This window comes from Loxodonta africana, chromosome 20 (assembly GCF_030014295.1).
Source record: "Loxodonta africana isolate mLoxAfr1 chromosome 20, mLoxAfr1.hap2, whole genome shotgun sequence".
Lineage (NCBI taxonomy): Eukaryota > Metazoa > Chordata > Mammalia > Proboscidea > Elephantidae > Loxodonta > Loxodonta africana.
This window is the reverse complement of record NC_087361.1, coordinates 54,670,998-54,688,250: the sequence shown is the minus strand read 5'-3', so window position 1 is coordinate 54,688,250 and position 17,253 is coordinate 54,670,998. Positions and strand designations below refer to the sequence as shown.

Here is a 17,253-nt window from a genome sequence, read left to right as displayed (position 1 = left end):
CTTTTTAAAAATGTTTTCAAAGTTCATCCATGTAGTAGCATGTTCTTCCTTGCTTTTTATGGCTTTTTTCTTCTCTTGCTCCCTCCTCTTCTCCTCCTTTGCTCTCTTACCCTTTCCACCTTCATCCCCACCCCAGGCTCCTTTCCCACTGACATAATCCACAAAAGGAAGAACTTCGGGAGCCACAGAGGTTTCAGATCCCTTTCTGAGGAGGAGACATTTGTTCAAAAGTATCTGGGGGACCCTGTTCTCAGACCTCACCCCATAATATCACTGAAGTAGAAGAGGGGTTGATCATTTTTATAAAGAGAAAAATCAAATCATAATTTAAAGTGGATGGTTGTTAAAATGCTTTCAGTTTAAAATTCAATTAAAAAAAAAATCTATTTTCAGGGTGCACACGTTGAGAATCAATAACCATCTAGAAAGAAGTCCTTGAATACCAGGCATTTGGACTTTTAGGTAATGAGCAGTAACAATTTTTTTTTTTTTAAGCTACGTGAGCCATGAAAAATTTTTCCACTAAAATGTATTTATGGCTTGGAACTAGACAGAGGCGGTGGTTGTACAACCTTGGGAATGTACTAAATGCCACTGAATTGTACACTTTAAAATGGTTAATTTTATGTCATGTGAATTTTACCTCAATAAAAAAAAACAATGGGGAAAAATATTAACTGAAAGCAATTTTAATGAAAACAACAAAGGTATAGAGATCACCTGCTAGGGTAAAGGAGCCTCTGGGTGATGCAAACGATTAAAGTGCTTAACTGCTAACCTAGAGAGGTTGGAGTTCGAGTCCACCAAGAGGTGCCTCAGAAGAAAGGCCTGGCAATCTACTTCTGAAAAATCAGCCATTGAAAACCCTATGGAGCACAGCTCTACTTTGACACACGAGGTTGCCATGAGTCGAAGTCAAACTGGATGGAAACTGGTTTTTTTTTTTTTTTTTACTGTGGTAAAACGGAAAAACAAGGAGCCCAATGGTGCAAAGGGTAAGTGCTCAGCTGCTAAACAAAAGGTTGGAGGTTAGAACCTACCAGCTGGCTCCACGGGAGAAAAGACCTGGTGATCTGCTCCCATAAAGATCACCCATTGCTGTCAAGAGTCAATTTCAACTCACAGAGATCCTATAGGACAGAGTAGAACTGCCCCATAGGATTTCCAAGGCTGTAAATCTATACAGAAGCAGATTGCTACATCTTTCTCCCATGGAATGGCTAGTGGGTTTGAACCACAGACCTTTTGGTTGGCAGAAGAGTGCTTAACCACTGCACCACCAGGGCTCCCCCATAAAGATTACAGCCTAGGAAACCCTATGAGACAGTTCTACTCTGTCACATGGTGTCGCTATGAATAGGAATCAACTCAACAGCATACAACAACAAAACGAAAAGACAGTATACCTTCTTCTCACTTGTCAACTATCTCATTATCCAACTTTTCGCACTTATGACCACAGTAAAAAATCTACTATCTGACTATTTTGCGCATTAATGACGTACATCTGGCAGTAACAAACGCCGAGGCACAAGGCAAGAATAACACTGGCTGTGATGGTTAAGGCTGTGTGTCAACTTGGCTGGGCCATGATTCTCAGTGGTTAGGCAGTTATGTAATAATGTAATTTGGCAGTTAGGTAATGATGTAGTCATCCTCCATTTGCACATTACAGTGATTTCACAAAATGACCTGGTCTTTGGAACCTAACCATGCTGATACATGAGGAGAGGGTGTAAGCATGAAGAAATAAGAATTATATTATTTGGAGCAACATTTTAAGCAAAGCTTCATAAATAGTCATGTTATGGGCCCAATCTCATAGGAGTCCCTAAAGAGTCATCTCTAGATTTCTGAAACTAAAACAAGACTCCATTCCTAATCTCAGTGGGGTTCTGTTAACAGCAGAGAGCAGCTTCATTCAGTTCCTTCCTCAGCTCCAAATCAAAGAAAAAAAAAAAAACAAAACACCAAACCCACTGCGGTAGAGTCAATTCTGACTCCAGGCTTGTCTATAAAGACGTGCTTGTCAGGAGAGGAGGGCGAGGAAAGAAGAGACGAGATCACCCCCACTCTTCCCAGGCAAATCTGGAAATAGGGAGTCTCATCTTAAGTACAGCTTCTAGAAGATAAATTAGTGGAGGATTTGGGGAGGGGGAGAGATAAAAATCTGCATTTTACCTGGCTCATGTTGACCTAGCCGAAGGGGTTTAATTTAAAATACATTGTAGAGAAAAAGCCAGTAGGTTTCACATTCGTAATTGTACTTATTAAAGTTTTACACATATATATGCCTATAATTAGAACTATGAGACTGGAGAGACGTTCACCTCCCAGGAAATGTCACACAGGTCTGTCTCAATTAGATCTGGTAAATACATAAGCCAATTATCACTCCGCTTTCACGAGGGTTGGAAAATGAATCTCAAAAAACACCCAAGTGAATGCTGCTTCGGAATGCTAACACGAAAAAGTCGTTCTAAGATGTGGTTCGTACATTTTAAGATACTAGATCATCAAACATCAGACTGTTTTTTGGAAGGGAAAAAAAAAATTCCTGATTAAATCAAATCCTACTCCTGGTAATTCTAGCTAATTTGAAATGTGACTTAAGTAGATTTATTTAAATTAAATACTTTCAAAGAAAGACAAACTCTCAAAAGAGGAAATGATAATAGCTATAATCAACCTCTGAAAAACAACTAGGTAAATTCCTTTGAAGAAAGGTTCAAAGTGCTTTCAAGTTACGAAAAGACTGGGGTGGAGACGTTTGATCTAAATCGCTCAGCCCACGGGCAAGAAAACCCACAAGACTCTGGGCCTGCCTTCCCTCCAGCACTGCCCCTCACCCCATGCCTAAAAAGCCTACCCCATTTAAAAAAAAAACAACGGAATGGATTCTGCTAAGCAAAATGCAATTCCCTGGTTCGCTCTGGGACAGTATAAGGTCTCTTTCAATTACAGGTGAGAATTAGGGCCCTTGGGTTTTAGCTGGGCATGAGAGAACTGGGAGCTAAGCGAAAAGTAAGTTCTAATAAACTCATTGCCATCGAGTGATTCTAACTCATGAAAACCCCATGTGTGCAGACCAGAACTGCCCCATTGGGTTTTCTTGGCTATAATCTTTACAAAAGCAGATCGCCAGGCCCTTCTCCCCCGGTGCCACTGGGTGGGGTCAAACTGCCAACCTTGAGGTTATTAATCACGAGAAAACCATTTGAGCCACCCAGGAACTAGTTCTAACAAAAACCAAACCCAATTCCACTGCGCCAATTCTGAGTCATAGCTACCCTACAGGACAGAGTGGAACTGCTCCATAGGGTTTCCAAGGAGAACCTGGTACACTTGAACTGCTGACCTTTTGGTTAGCAGCCGCGGCATTTAACCACTACACCACCAGGGTTTCCATTCAAAAGGGTTTCCATTCCAACAAAGAGAAGTCCAATCACCAGAGCCTCCTCTCCAGCAGTTCTAGGAATCCTGGTTTCTGACCTGAAACCCCCACCAGGGCCTCTCTGTTCCAACAAGTTGAAATGCCTGCTCAGGTGCCAGTCCAGCAGTTGCCCACCTGAGAGGTGCCGCTCTCGAGGCATTTGAATAAAATGCTTCCTGGTATCAAAAAGCAGCCATCCCACACCACCTCAGGAGGTAGTATAGGTTCTGATTTACGTATATAATTTCTTCACTTCACGTACGCAGGCCTCCTCAAAAAGGTTTTCTTATTTGGCCAATCTGTAAGCTACTTATCAATGCACTCACTATTTACAGTGGTAGGTTCGTCCAGAATCTTCTGAGCAAACTTCTAACCAATAAAAGGTCTGTATATGTATCTTACCTAAGAGCTATGGCTGCTCCTTGGAAACCCTACCGGGCAGTTCTACCCTGTCCTGTAGGGTTGCTATGAGTTGACATCAACTCGATGGCAATGGGTTTGGGTTTTTTGGTACATTTCTAATTTTATAAATGAATGTCTAGGGATATCACTAGGAGTCTCGAGGTATTGCAGACGGTTAAACACCTGCCTGCTAACAAAAAGGTTGGCAGTTCAAACCCATCCAGAGGTGCCTCGGAAGAAAGGCCTGACAGTCTTCTTCCAAAAGGTCATAGTCATTGAAAGCCCAATGGAGCACAGTTCTACTCTGACTCACATGGGGTTGCCATGAGTCAGAGTTGACTAGATGGCAACTGGACTAGAAGGGGTATCACTGGAGGAGACAGAAATTGAGCAAACTGAAGAAAGGTAACAGGATGGGTAATACTAGATCGAGATATGCAACCAACCCATCCGTGGACACCACTTGGCTTGAACCACAGCCTCGGTCTACACGAGGCAAGTAAAATTACTCCAGTGTTTATTGTAGTCTATGTCCCGCCTTTGTCATTTGGTTGTTAGTTGCCGTGGAGTTGGCTCGTGGTGATCTTGCACATAAGAGAACAAAATGTTGCCTGGCCCTGCACCACCTGCATGATCACTGGGGTGTCGGTGTATCGTTGTGGCTCTTTTCAATCCATCTCATTGACAGGGTTTCTCTCGTTTTCACTGACCCTCTACTTTATCAGCCATGATGTATTTTTCCCAAGATTGGTCTTTCCTGTTGACATGCCTAAAGTTAAGGAGGTCAAAGTCCTGCCATCCTCACTTCTAAGGAACATTCTGGTTGTGTTTCTTCTAAAACTGATTTGTTTCTTTTTTAGCAGTCCATAGTAATAGTCAGTATTCTTCGTCAACACCACAATTCGAATGCATCAATTCTTCTTCCATCTTCCTTTTTCATTTTGTCCAGCTTCACATGCATACGAGGCATATGCTTTGGCTCAGGTGCACCTTAATTGTCAAAGTGACATCTTTGCCTTTTAGCACTTTAAAGAGATCTTTTACAGTAGATATTCCCAATGCAAGCTGTCATTAAACTTCTCTTGACTGCTGTTTCCATGGGCATTGATTGTTAATCCAAGTACCTAGACGGAAATCAACTTCAATTTCTTCTCCATTTATCATGATGTTGTTTATCAGTCCAGTTTACACCCGGCCTTTACACAGCATCTTCTCTTACAAGCCCTGCTGTTGTCATGGCAAGTGTCACCTTTGCCTCCACTTTTTCCAAAGACAAGTTACAGGTCAACCTGCCAGGGTTCTTAAGCAAATATCTCCTTTCCTCCATTCCTCCCCCGCCACGGGGGAGGTTTTTTTTGTTCAATGCCCCAGATCCCAGCAAAGAAGGAACAGAAAGACATCCTGCAGGTATTTCAACAAAGGCCTTGTGTCACTCCTTCTGTCTTGGGCACTCAGATACTAAAAAACAACAGTAAAACAATCTGATAAAAAGAAAGCCCTCTGGATTGTCTAAGAATCTTCCAGCGATAGAGTCTTCACAATGCTTATTGAACAATAATCTGCTTCCTCTTAACGCTGATCTCCCAGTAACGAGCAGATCCCGTTGACATCCATCAATGGTGCTTCATCACTCAGCCAGGGGTCTGGAAGCAGCTGCAGCCCCTGGCCTGTTACTGGGATGGAAGCTGGCTGTGACTGCCAAGTATCTAATAAGTCATGTGGGTGATATGTTTTACAAAGGTCCCAAGAAAATTTTCAGAATTTGCCAAACACGATTTCCTTCTTGGGCACAGAAAGTTAAATTCACAAAGTTCTACTGAGCCTTCTGTTTTCCCCTAATGTTAATCTTTTCAAAGCCATTGAGGTGGAAGAAATTACTTGCATTTGAGGTAGGAAAAGAAAGAAAAGAGAAGGATATAAGAAGGTGTTGTCTGACATCTGGGTGTGAAAAGATGTGAAAATGAGAGAGATTTTTGCCAAGAGCAACCACACAGGCGAACATAAAACAAAACTCTTCTATAGAACAAACCAGAGTGAACTCACTTCTAGATCCTGAATTATGACTTTTATAGTCCCTGGGTGGTGGATCAGAGCTTTGGTAGCACAGTGGTTAAGAACTACAGCTGCTAACCAAAAGGTCAGCAGTTCAAATCCACCAGCCACTCTAGGAAACCCTATGGGGCAGGTCTACTCCGTCCTATAGGGTCACTAAGAAGCCACTGTTGCAACCACCATGTCGATCCATCTCATTGAGGGTCTTTGTCAGAATCAACTCAACAGCAGTGGGTTTGGAGTAGTGGATTCAAGGCCTAGAGTCCACTCGGAGGCACCTCAGAAGAAAGGCCTGGTGATCCACATCTGAAAAATCAGCCACTGAAAACCCTATGGGCACAGTTCTACTCCGACGCACAATGGTCGCCATGAGTCAGAAATGAGTCAACGGCAACTGGTGTTTTTGCCAAATTATGACTTACTCTCTCCTGGAGCTTCCTTCCCGTGGGCACCAATTTCTAAACTGTCCCTTTCTGGGCATCTCTCTCTGCACAATCACCATCGTATTACAGGGCTCCGATAAATAACACAGTAAAAAGAGAAGGTATGTTGCACTCCCCCTCCTTTCTGGGCCCCCTACATCCTCTGAAACGTGGAAAAAGACATGGTGAAGTCAATGGCAGCATTTCTGAATCAAACGATTTTCCACTATTTTTATATAACTACGAAAAGTTCAGATTCTCCATCTGAATTTATGGAGAAGCTGTAGCTTGAATAATCCAGAGAAACACATAACCAAGAAGTATTTATCTAGAGCTGTGAAATTCAGTCTGTGCCATTTTTGCCTTCCGAATTATGTTTAGGAAACCCTGGTGGCATAGTGGTTAAGTGCTACAGCTGCTAACCAAAGGGCTGGCAGTTTAAATCCGCATTGGGTTTGTTGGCTTTTTAATTATGTTTAAATTATTATTATTAATTTTTATTTTCAAAACCATTATTAAATATCATGCTTGGTAAAGTAGAGGGTCAGTGAAAAAGAGGAAGACCCTCAATGAGATGGATTGACGCAGCGGCTACGACAATGGGCTTGAGCATAACAACGATTGTGAGGGTGGCGCAGGACTGGGCAGTGTTTCGTTCTGTGGTACACTGGGTTGCTATGAGTCGGAACTGACTCAACGGCACCTAACAACAACAACAGCAGCAATTAAATATCAGAAGTAAAAGGAGGTGGATCTAGAAGTATTGCCTGGGGGTTAGAAATATACTATGGAGAATTCCAACAGTCAGTCATCCAGAAACAAATAATTGAGAACTGACAACACGACATGTAAAGGATAATCTTGCTTTAAAATGAAACAAAACAAAAAAGTCATACCAATCAGCTTGATATTATTGTCTTCATCTAGCAGCAAATTTTCTATCTTCAAGTCCCTGAAATAAATAAAACCACACAGTATTTCAGGTAAGCGTTTAAAATAGCGGAATAACACCTTACTGAGGAGAAATGACCTGTTTTAGAGCTACTGTGAACCAGTCCGTAAAGCGTTCTGCTGACACTCACTCAATCAACAGGTAAACAGATATCAAATGTGAGATAATTAATTGCCGTTGACGAAACCGGTAAAGGGTTTCACAGAAGACAGAGAGCAATGGGGGCAGAAGACATCAGGAAGAATTTCTGAAAGAAGCAGGGCTGAAGCTGGAACCTGGATGTTAAAGAGAACTAGGGTTAGAGGAGTGTAAAACCCATCATTTTAGACCACTGCTGCCCAAGCAGTCAGGGAAACACGAATGTGGCCATGTGTTTGTGAAACTGTGAGCAACACCAGCCAGAGTAAGGATTCTGGGAAACAGCTCAAGAAAAGGTTTTTTTAAATAAATAAACAAGTTCTTGTTGTTGTTGGGTGCCCTGAGTCGCTTTTGGCTCATCAGGACCCTGTGTGACAGAGTAGAACTGTCCTGCAGGGTTTTCTTGGCTATAATCTTTATGGAAGCAGATCGCCAGGTCTTTCCCCTTCAGAGGTTCTGGGCAGATTCAAAGTGCCAAATTTTCAGTTAGCAGCCAAGCATTTAATTGTTCACAGACATCAAGAAGACAGGGGGCAGAAAAGCACTCAATCAGGGCAGATAGAGTAGAGGCGCCCATCGGGTCTTGGATAGCAGACTGTAAGCTCCCTGAGGGCAGGGGCTATGTTGCTAATGCTGTCCCCCGGTACCCAGCACATTCCAGGTCCTCGGTAAAACCCATGAATCTAGATTACCAATCAGGGGTTGCTCTGGAATGCAGAAGGGAAAAAACGTGGGCAAAATTATGAACTTGGTCTATGTTGATAAAATGGAATATTACTCAGCCATAAAAAGGAATAAAGTACTGATAGACACTACAACATGGGTGAGCCTTGAGAACATTACGCTAATCAAGAGAAGCTGGACCTAAAAGACTGCATATTATATGATTCCATTTATAGAAAATGCCCAGAATAGGCAAATCCACAGATAGAAAGCAAATTAGCCATTGCCAGGAGCTGGGGAAGGAAAGAGGAATGACAGTAACAGCTTAGAGGGTACCAGGTGCCCTTTCGGAGTGATGAAAAAGTTTGGAACTAGGTGGAGGCGGTGGCTGCCAGCATGGAGAATGTATTAAATGCCAATGAATAATTTATACACTTTAAAATGGTTAACTTCATGGTATGTGTATTTTAATATAACAAAGGGGGCAAGTACATATTTGGTAATCAGAACCATCTAGGTTAATGGGTAGAAACTCAGGCATCTTACGCTGCAGTCTACCAACCCAGACACACCTGGAATATTAAATACGTAAGAATATTCTCTTCCACAAAAAAAAATGCTCGCTTCTGTTGTTTTTGAAACACACCATTCTTGGTCCAGCTCTGATTTTCTCACTTTTGAAGAGAGACCTGGGCACAAGAAATGTTTTCTTCCTCTTTTCTCTACTGAGGGGCCCTGGTGGCACCGTAGTTAAGAGCTACAGCTGCTAACCAAAAGGTTGGCAGTTGGAATCCACCAGCTGCTCCTTAGAAACCCTATGGGGCAGTTGTACTCTGTCCTATAGGGTCACTGTGAGTCAGCATCCACTTGACAGCAACGGGTTTGGTAAGGAAAATAGCATAATCCATAAAAATGGCAACAATGGGTTCCCTCAGGGCCCGGAGCCCGGGGGAGCAGTAAACAGGACAGCGGTGAGCCACAGGGCTATGTCCTGCTTAACGGGGACAGTCCTCCCAGGCTCAGCCCCAGCACTGTCAGCTCACCGGTTTTTATAAGAGAATCCAGAAATCTGCATTTGATCCCGATTTTTCAACGCCGGCAACAAATTCAAATTTAAAACAGCACTAACAGCGTGGCTAGCCTTGCAGGCAAGATGGGACATGCAGACTACCCATTTTCCTTCTCAGCGCGGGTGAAAGCTGAGTCCTGAAAGGGTGTGAGGAGGCCAGAGGGAGGGGGAGAGAAGGAGGAAAAAGAAGACCAAGGATGTCGTGCAGGTGGGGAATGCCAGCATTCAAAGCAGATGGGGAGGGGACAGGGGGCAGGGAGGCAGGGGGGACCCCAGCCACTGTCACGGGAACAAGGAAGGCAGGATGTCCAGATGAAAAGAACAGTCAAGGTGTCCAGTGTGGGCAGAACGAGAGCAGTGAAAAAGCACCCAGTGGATTTCCAAATTAAGAGGCTGCTGGTAGCCTCGGGGTGAAGACTTGGATGAGACGGGGAATCTGTTTAAACCTGTCCCTGTGGTTGTTGTTAGTTGCCATCGAGGCAGCTCCAATCACGGCACCCCCCACGTGAGCAGAGCAGAACTGCCCCATAGGGTTCCCAAGGCTGTCATCTTTATGGAAGCCGGCTGCCACATCTTTCTCCCGCAGAGCAGCTGGTAGGTTTGAACCGCCCACCACCTTTCGCTTAACAGCCATGTGCATTAATTACTGCATCGCCAGGTCTCCTGATGTGCTTTTAAAAAAGATCTTTAAAAAAACCTGGCACTTGTGAGGTCACGCCCCTACCAGTCATTGTTAAAGACTCATAAGCCTCCCTTTTACCAGGTGACCTCTAGAATACCCCAAACCATCAGGGAGTCCAAACCAGCTGCCATCTAGTTGACCCTGACTCACGGCGACCCCATGTGTGTCGGAGGACAACTGCTCCATAGGGTTTTCAAGGCTGTGATCTTTTTTAAGCAGATTGCCAGGCCTTTCTTCCAAGGTGTCTCTGGGTGGGTTCAAATGGCCAACCTTTCGGTTAGTAGCCCAGGGCTTAGCCGTTTGTGCCACCCGGGGACTCTATCGTTGAGTCAAAGTTCATGTGTCTTCTCCATATAATAAACTTTGTTGTTGAAAATAAAATAATTGAGATCGTGCCCCGCCCCCCTGCCCCCATTAATGGCTGATTTTTCCCAAGTAGAACACCAAACAAACAAAAAAACCCATTGCTGTTGAGGCAATTCAGACTCAGCGACCCTATAGAACAGAGTAGAACTGCCTCACAAGGTTTCCAAGGAGCACCTGGTGGATTCGTACTGCCAACATTTTGGTTAGCAGCCGAACTCCTAACCACTACATCACCGGGGTTTCCAGTAGAACACCAGGCCCTCATAATATGAGAGACTTTACAAGGACTTTGTAAGGCACGTGCTCTTTTCTGAGGCATAATTAAAACATAATATAAACCCACTGCCACGGAGTCGATTCCAACTCAGCAGCAACCCTACAGGACAGAGTAGAACTGCCCCATAGGGTTTCCAAGGAGCGCCTGGTGGGCTCAAACTGCTGATCTTTAGCAGCGTAGCTTTTAATCACCACGTCACCAGGGTTTCCAAGACATAATGTCAGGCTGACCTTATAGTCAAGCACATACGGTAATTCCAAACCACACGCAAGCACACACACACACACAATCCTGTGTCAACAGCCCAAGCTGCGAATCCGTGAAGACATTATAAAGCAGCAGTGCTATTTAAATCTAGAAGAGGGACAGTCTGCTTGGAGCGAAATTAAACCTCTTTCACTGGGAAGAATGGGAGTGCTAACAAGTTAAAGGAGAAATCTGGTTCAGAACAAATGCTGCGGAGAAAAACAACTTCAAGAATCCAGCTAAAAGAAAGCAATCGCCAAGAACAATAAAACGAAAGCAGGGGATTCTGAGGCCACAAAAGCCTAGAGAACAACCACAGTGTTTAGAAGAATGATACAAAAGGGAGGACTAAAAATAAGAGAAAATGCAGAAGAAAAAAAATTTTAAAGCCCACTTTTTAAATCAGGAAAATGTCATAAAGCCAGGGGAGGGAGGGAGTATAAAAATGTAATTATTACACAAAACGAGAAAAATGAAATCAGTCAAAAGTCGCTTTCCTCCCACCCACCTCTTCGCGTAGTAACACACTCCCAAGCCACTAGAAAACACACACCACAAACCTGGTTAACTTGTCAAGGTTTCTACAAGATTTCAGTGGCAACCAGTCTATCTGCCTAAAGCTTCTCTGACTAGTTAACGGGAAGGTAAGCCTCCTTCGTCCTTGTCCAGGTGATTGGTGTACTTTACCTGCCCAAATGAAGGGAACATTAGACCTCTTTTGGCTTTATTTCCACTTCCTGCTTTGTCTTTTGAAACTTACCTAGCAGGAAGGGGGAAAACACTTTCCTTCTGACTTGTTAGTAAAAAAGGCTCTAAAATCACATTTTTAAAGGTAACTTTTGGATATTTTTCCCTCTCCTAACAGACCAGCACTAGAGAGCCCATTATGACTAGAGCCAGGTACCTCACTAAGTTAACCAGGCACCTCACTCAGTTAACCAGGCACCTCACTCAGTTAACCAGGCACCTCACTAAGTTAACCAGCTACCTCACTCAGTTAACCAGGCACCTCACTCAGTTAACCAGCTACCTCACTCAGTTAACCAGGCACCTCACTCACTTAACCAGCTACCTCACTCACTTAACCAGGCACCTCACTCAGAATGCTCACTGTGAACCATCTTTAACCAAACCAGCTGCCAGCAAGTAACTCCGACTCATGGCGACCCCATGTGTGTCAGAGTAGAGCTGTGCTCCATAGGGTTTTCGATGGCTGACTTTTCCAAAGCAGATCTCCAGGGCTTTCTTCTGAGGCACCTCTGGGTGGACTGGGACTGCCAGCCTTTCGGTTGAACAGCCGAGCTCAAGATCCATTTTACCACCCAGAGACTCGGTGAAATGGCCTTAAAAAAGCCAAACCAGTTGCCATTGAGTTGATTCGAACTCATAGGGACCCCTTGTGTATCAGAGTAGAACTATGTTCCATGTTTCCATGGCTGTGACCTTTCAGAAGCAGATAGCCAGGCCCTTCTTCCAAGGCCCCTCTGGATGGGTTCGAACCGCCAATTCTTCAATTAGTAGTCCAATTAGTTTTATGCTTAACCCGTAAAAACACCTTCTTGAATAACAAAAGAAGGGTAAATTTATTCAAAGGGTTTTAGTGTTAGTATATTACTTAAAGGTACAAAATTGGCTCCATCAGAAGATTCTCCTTGTGGTCCACGCAAAACAAAGCCTGGTGTTCACTCTAGCTCTATCCCCATGGCAAAACACCTGGCTTCTCTGTGAAGTGTTGGATTCACCCCATGGGAAGGAAGGTACCCACAGCAGCAGTGGAATGCACACGGTGATGGGGCTGGGGTGGAGTGCTGTAGTTCACACCAGCCCTTGGTCTGACTGTTACTACCTCCATGGAGGGGAGAGCTAAGTGGAAGGCTCTTCCTTAGGCCCTCAGTCTGAAGAGTTCTGCCTGTGACCAGCAAAACCAGAAGTACAGCTCTAACATGTAACTGAGACCAAAGGGGAAGGAGAAGAAAATGGGCCCTAGGTGGATGGAAATAGCTTTTTCTTGGCCAAAGGGGCTTCAAAGAGGAGTTAGGCAAAGCAAGAAAGGAAAAGGGACGTGGCCTGAGAGAGGGTCACGGAAACACTACCTACTAGCACAGAGCTCAGGCGATCGGTGTGTCTTGGGCGCAGAGATACCAAGGAGAGGCCGCTGGAGTCACCCTTTGTGACAGCAGTAGGAGGGAGCCCCAAAAGGCCAGGTCAGAGGCCACCAGAGGGACCGTGGGTGCAGGCACAGGAAGGCTTCCGTGCCTTGTTTGGTAACTGGGCAGGCTTAGGGAGTGCGGGCCAATGGGACTGGTCATCGCCCTCACTCCCAGGCCTGACACTGGGTGGGCTCCTCTAGGGCAGGGGCTGGCTCTCTGTGGGTGTTTCCGAAAATTGAGAGGGCTCAAGGGAAGAGGACTGGACTCTTCCACACCCCCAAGAGGCATCACTTCATCACAGAGCCTTTGTTCTGGATGATTTCAAAAGAACAAGCTCAAACAGGCCATTGCTGACAACGAAAGGTTTGCCCACAGGCTGCTAAGAGCCCCTCCCCCACACCACCCACCCCCAACTCTCCCTGCATTTCTCTGAAGATCCTAATCTTTAAAGTTTGGAGACCAGCCACAGTGAACGCCAGTCACTGGCCTCCCAGAAGCTGGGGTGCAAGTGAGGAGAGAGTCGAGCAGGACCCTGCTGCCATAACAAGCATGCCAGACCTGGCGCAGGGGTGCTGGCGTGGGGAGCAAGCAACTCCTCAGCAAAGAGGAGACAGGATCAGCTCTGGGAAGGTGCGGAGTTTGAGTGTGTGTGTGAGAATGCGGGTGTGTATGCACGTGTACATACGCATGTGTGTGAGCACATAAGTGTGTACACATTTATGCACGTGTGCATGCCTGCATGTGTGCCAGGGTGTGTGCACACATAGTGTGTGAGCACTTGAGTGTCTGCACATTTATGAGTAAGAGCACATGAATGTGTCCACACAAATGTGTCACGAGTGTGTGCACGTGTATGTGCGTACACATACCTGTGTGTACATCCACATGTATATGCACTTGATGTGTGACTATGCACATGGGTGTATGCCTGTACACCTGTGACTGCATTTGTGTGTACATGCATTCATGTACTATGTGCTCACACACGCACGTGTGTACGTGTGCACACATGTCCATATATGTGTGTGCTTGAATGTGAATGTGCACGTTTGTGTGTGCGTGCATGTGCGTGAGTGTACTGAGCACATATGCGTGAACGCATGTATACTGGGCCTGCACATGCGTGTGCGCATGACTGTGTGTGTAGTGGTTCAGTGGTAGAATTCTCACCTTCCATCGGTTCAAGCCCCGGCCAGTGCACCTCATGTGCAGCCACCACCCATCTGTCGTGAAGGCTTGCATGTTGCTGTGATGCTGAACAGGTCTCAGTGAAACTTCCAGACTAAGATGCACTAGGAAGAAAGGCCTGGTGATTTACCTCTGAAAATCTGCCAATGTAAATCCTATGGGTCACAGTAGCCCAAACCCCTTTGTCCCTGGGGTTGCCGTGAGTTGGGGCCGACCCCATGGCAGCTAACAACAACAACAGCTTTGTGGATCACTCCCAGGCTACGAGAAGGCTAATAGCTATGGGGGGAGGCTGGAGGGGAAGAAAATAAAGTGACAGATCAGAAGGTGACATGCAGGGGAAGACGGCAGGGAAGACTCAGAAGGCGTGATTAAGCCGGCGATAATTGGGGGGCAGAATCCTCCAAATTAAAGGCCACAGAGGAGGAGCCCGGGGAGGGCTCGACGGAGCTCACGCAGGATTAGGTTTAGGGGAGACAGTGTTGCCTGTGGGGACAGCCACAAGATGGATCCCAGCAATAAGCACACCACCCCCCAAGGCAATGTGTATTCTGCAGTAAAGAGAGTTTTTGCTGGGTTTGGGGTTTTTTTTTTTTCTGGGGTGCGGTTTTATTGTCAAAAGCCAAATGATTTCTAAATCCTTGATGTATTTACAAAATGAGCATTTTGGTAAAACACAAGAACAATTTAAGCACGTACCTGATTCATTTACGCAGAACGAAACCTTTATTGAGTTCCTACAAGGCTCCAGAAACGGATCCTCTTTACATAATGAAAGGATGCCTCTGGACAGGTTGCGTCTTGAAAGATACATGAATTGGTACTAAGTCAATGAAAACATACCCTTGAGTGTTCCAGGAAAAACATGGAATATAACAAAAAGAACATAAATGGAGGCCAGAAAGCTTTAGTCCCTGTTACGGGTTAAACGAGGAGCCCTGGTGGCGCAGTGGTTAAGTGCTCGGCTGCTAACCAAAATCAAACCCAACAGCCGCTCCTCAGGAGGAAGACGTGGCAGTGTGCTGCTGTTAAGAATACACCAGTGGAATACACAGTTCTACTCTGTCCTACAGGACGGCTACGAGTCTGACTCAATGACAGTGGGTCTGGGTTGAACTGTATCCCCCCAAAAAGAAATGTTCAAGTCCTCACCCCAACACCTGCAAATGTGACCTTGTTTGGAAATAGTGTCTTTGCAGATGTAAGCAAGTTAAGACAAGGTCATCCTGGATCACGGTGGATCAGTCTGATATGATCGGTGTTCTTAAAAAGAAGGGGAAAAGAGACACAAAGACCGACAGGGAAGAAGTGAGCGTGACACCAGAGGCAGAGACTGGAGCAGCGTGTCCACAAACCAAGGACCGCCAGCAGCAGCAGAAGCTCAGAGAAAGCACAGACAGAGTCTCCCCAGAGCCTTCATCATGGCCCAGTCGACACCTTGGTTTCAAATTCCTAGCCTCCAGAGCAATGACAGAACACATTTCTGTTGTTTTAAGCCACCCAGTTTGTGGCAATTTGTTACAGCAGCCACAAGAAGCTAATACAGTCCCAGTGCTAACTGTGACACTAGTTGTATTCATTCAACAGCCCTTCATTCATTCAACAGTCTTCATTGTGCACCCACTGGACTGGGCAATGTGCTGGGCATGGCCTGTGCAGAAGACAAGGATCGAGCAAGTAAGCAGTCGTGTGATGAATGCTGGGAAAGCAAAGCAGAGGATGCTATAGGCATTTACACACGTGGGCCTAACCTGGAGGGCCTCGTAGAGGAGGTGAGATTGGACTTGGGACCTGAAGGACCAGTAGAATTCAGCCAGACAAAGATGAAAAGGGCAGTGCAGGCAGAGAACAGCTGTGGGGCCCTAAGCACACAGAAATCTGAGCCTCAGCTTCTCCAGGTATAAAATGAATGAGCTGGTTGTTGTTAGGTGTGTCGAGCTGGTTCCGACTCATAGCGACCCTGTGTACAACAGAACAAAACACTGCCCAGTCCTATACCGTCTTCACAATCGTTGCTATGCTTGAGCCCATCGTTGCAGCCACTGAGTCAATCCATCTCACTGAGGGGCTTCCTCTTTTTCGCTGACCCTTTACTTGCCAAGCATGATGTCCTTCTTCAGAGATTAGTTCTTCCCGATAACATGTCCAAAGTAAGCAAGACAAAGTCTTCCCACCCTTGCACCTGCGCGATGCAGATGACACAGCCATGCTTGCGAAAGTGAAGACAACTTCAAGCACTTACTGATGAAGATCAAAGACTGAAGCCTTCAGTGTGGATTACACTTCAACATAAAACAAAAATCTTCACCACTGGACCAACAGGGGACACAAACTCAGGACTTACCAAATGCTTCGGTCTAGAGCACTTCACATGAATTACCTTATTTAATCCTCACAACATCCATGTGACATGGGTAATCCACTGTCCCTATTATATAGGTGTGGAACCAGAGGAACAATAGCCCAAGCCAGTTGCCCAATGCAGCTCTGAAGTGGAGGATAGAGCCAGGATATGGGTGCAGGTGGTCTAACCTTGGAGACAACGCTAACCACTGTACTGAAGAGCAAAGAAATGACACATTCCAATTGCGGTGTTCACAAAGGATAGACAGACTGCCAGAAGAACAAACAAATCAGTTTTGGTGGAAATACAGCCAGAATGCTCCTTAGAAGCAAGGATGGCGAGACTTCATCTTGCTTACTTTGGTCATATCATTAGGAAAGACCAATCGCTGGAAAAGGACATAACGTTTGGTAAAATAGAAGGTCAGCAAAAAAGAGGGAGGCCCTCGATGAGACGGGTTGACACCATATCCACAACAATGAACTCAGACATATCAAAGATCCTGAAGATGGCACAGGACTGGGCAACGTTTCATCCCGTTATTTATAAGATCGCCACGAGTCATAGCCGACCTGCCGGCAAACAACCACACCACTGTGCACCCCCATCCACACAGTCGTTTGGCTGGAGTTTTGTAAAATCTCACATTTCCAATCCTATTTTCTCAAAACCCAATTAAACCCAAGACTTTTGACATAACCAATGACTCCAGTCATATGCTTGCTCTCAGCAAAAGCCCTGGGGCCCCAAACAGGCCCTGCAAAGGAGCAGAAATCATTTCCTTCTGGTCTGCTTATCCCACCCATCTGGTACAGACTGAATTGCATCCCCCAAAAATCTACATTAAATTCCTGGCCCTTATACCTCAG

The 17,253-nt window shown here is 45.3% G+C and overlaps 1 protein-coding gene across 1 annotated transcript in view; it reads right to left on the bottom strand.

Moving 5' to 3' along the window:
• Positions 1 to 17,253, bottom strand: part of HUNK (hormonally up-regulated Neu-associated kinase) — a 134,067-nt gene that overhangs the window by 62,236 nt on the left and 54,578 nt on the right. Inside the window, exon 3 of the mRNA XM_064273184.1 lies at positions 7,206 to 7,261. Within this exon, the coding sequence (XP_064129254.1) occupies positions 7,206 to 7,261 (56 nt within the window). The remainder of the gene's footprint in view (positions 1 to 7,205; positions 7,262 to 17,253) is intronic.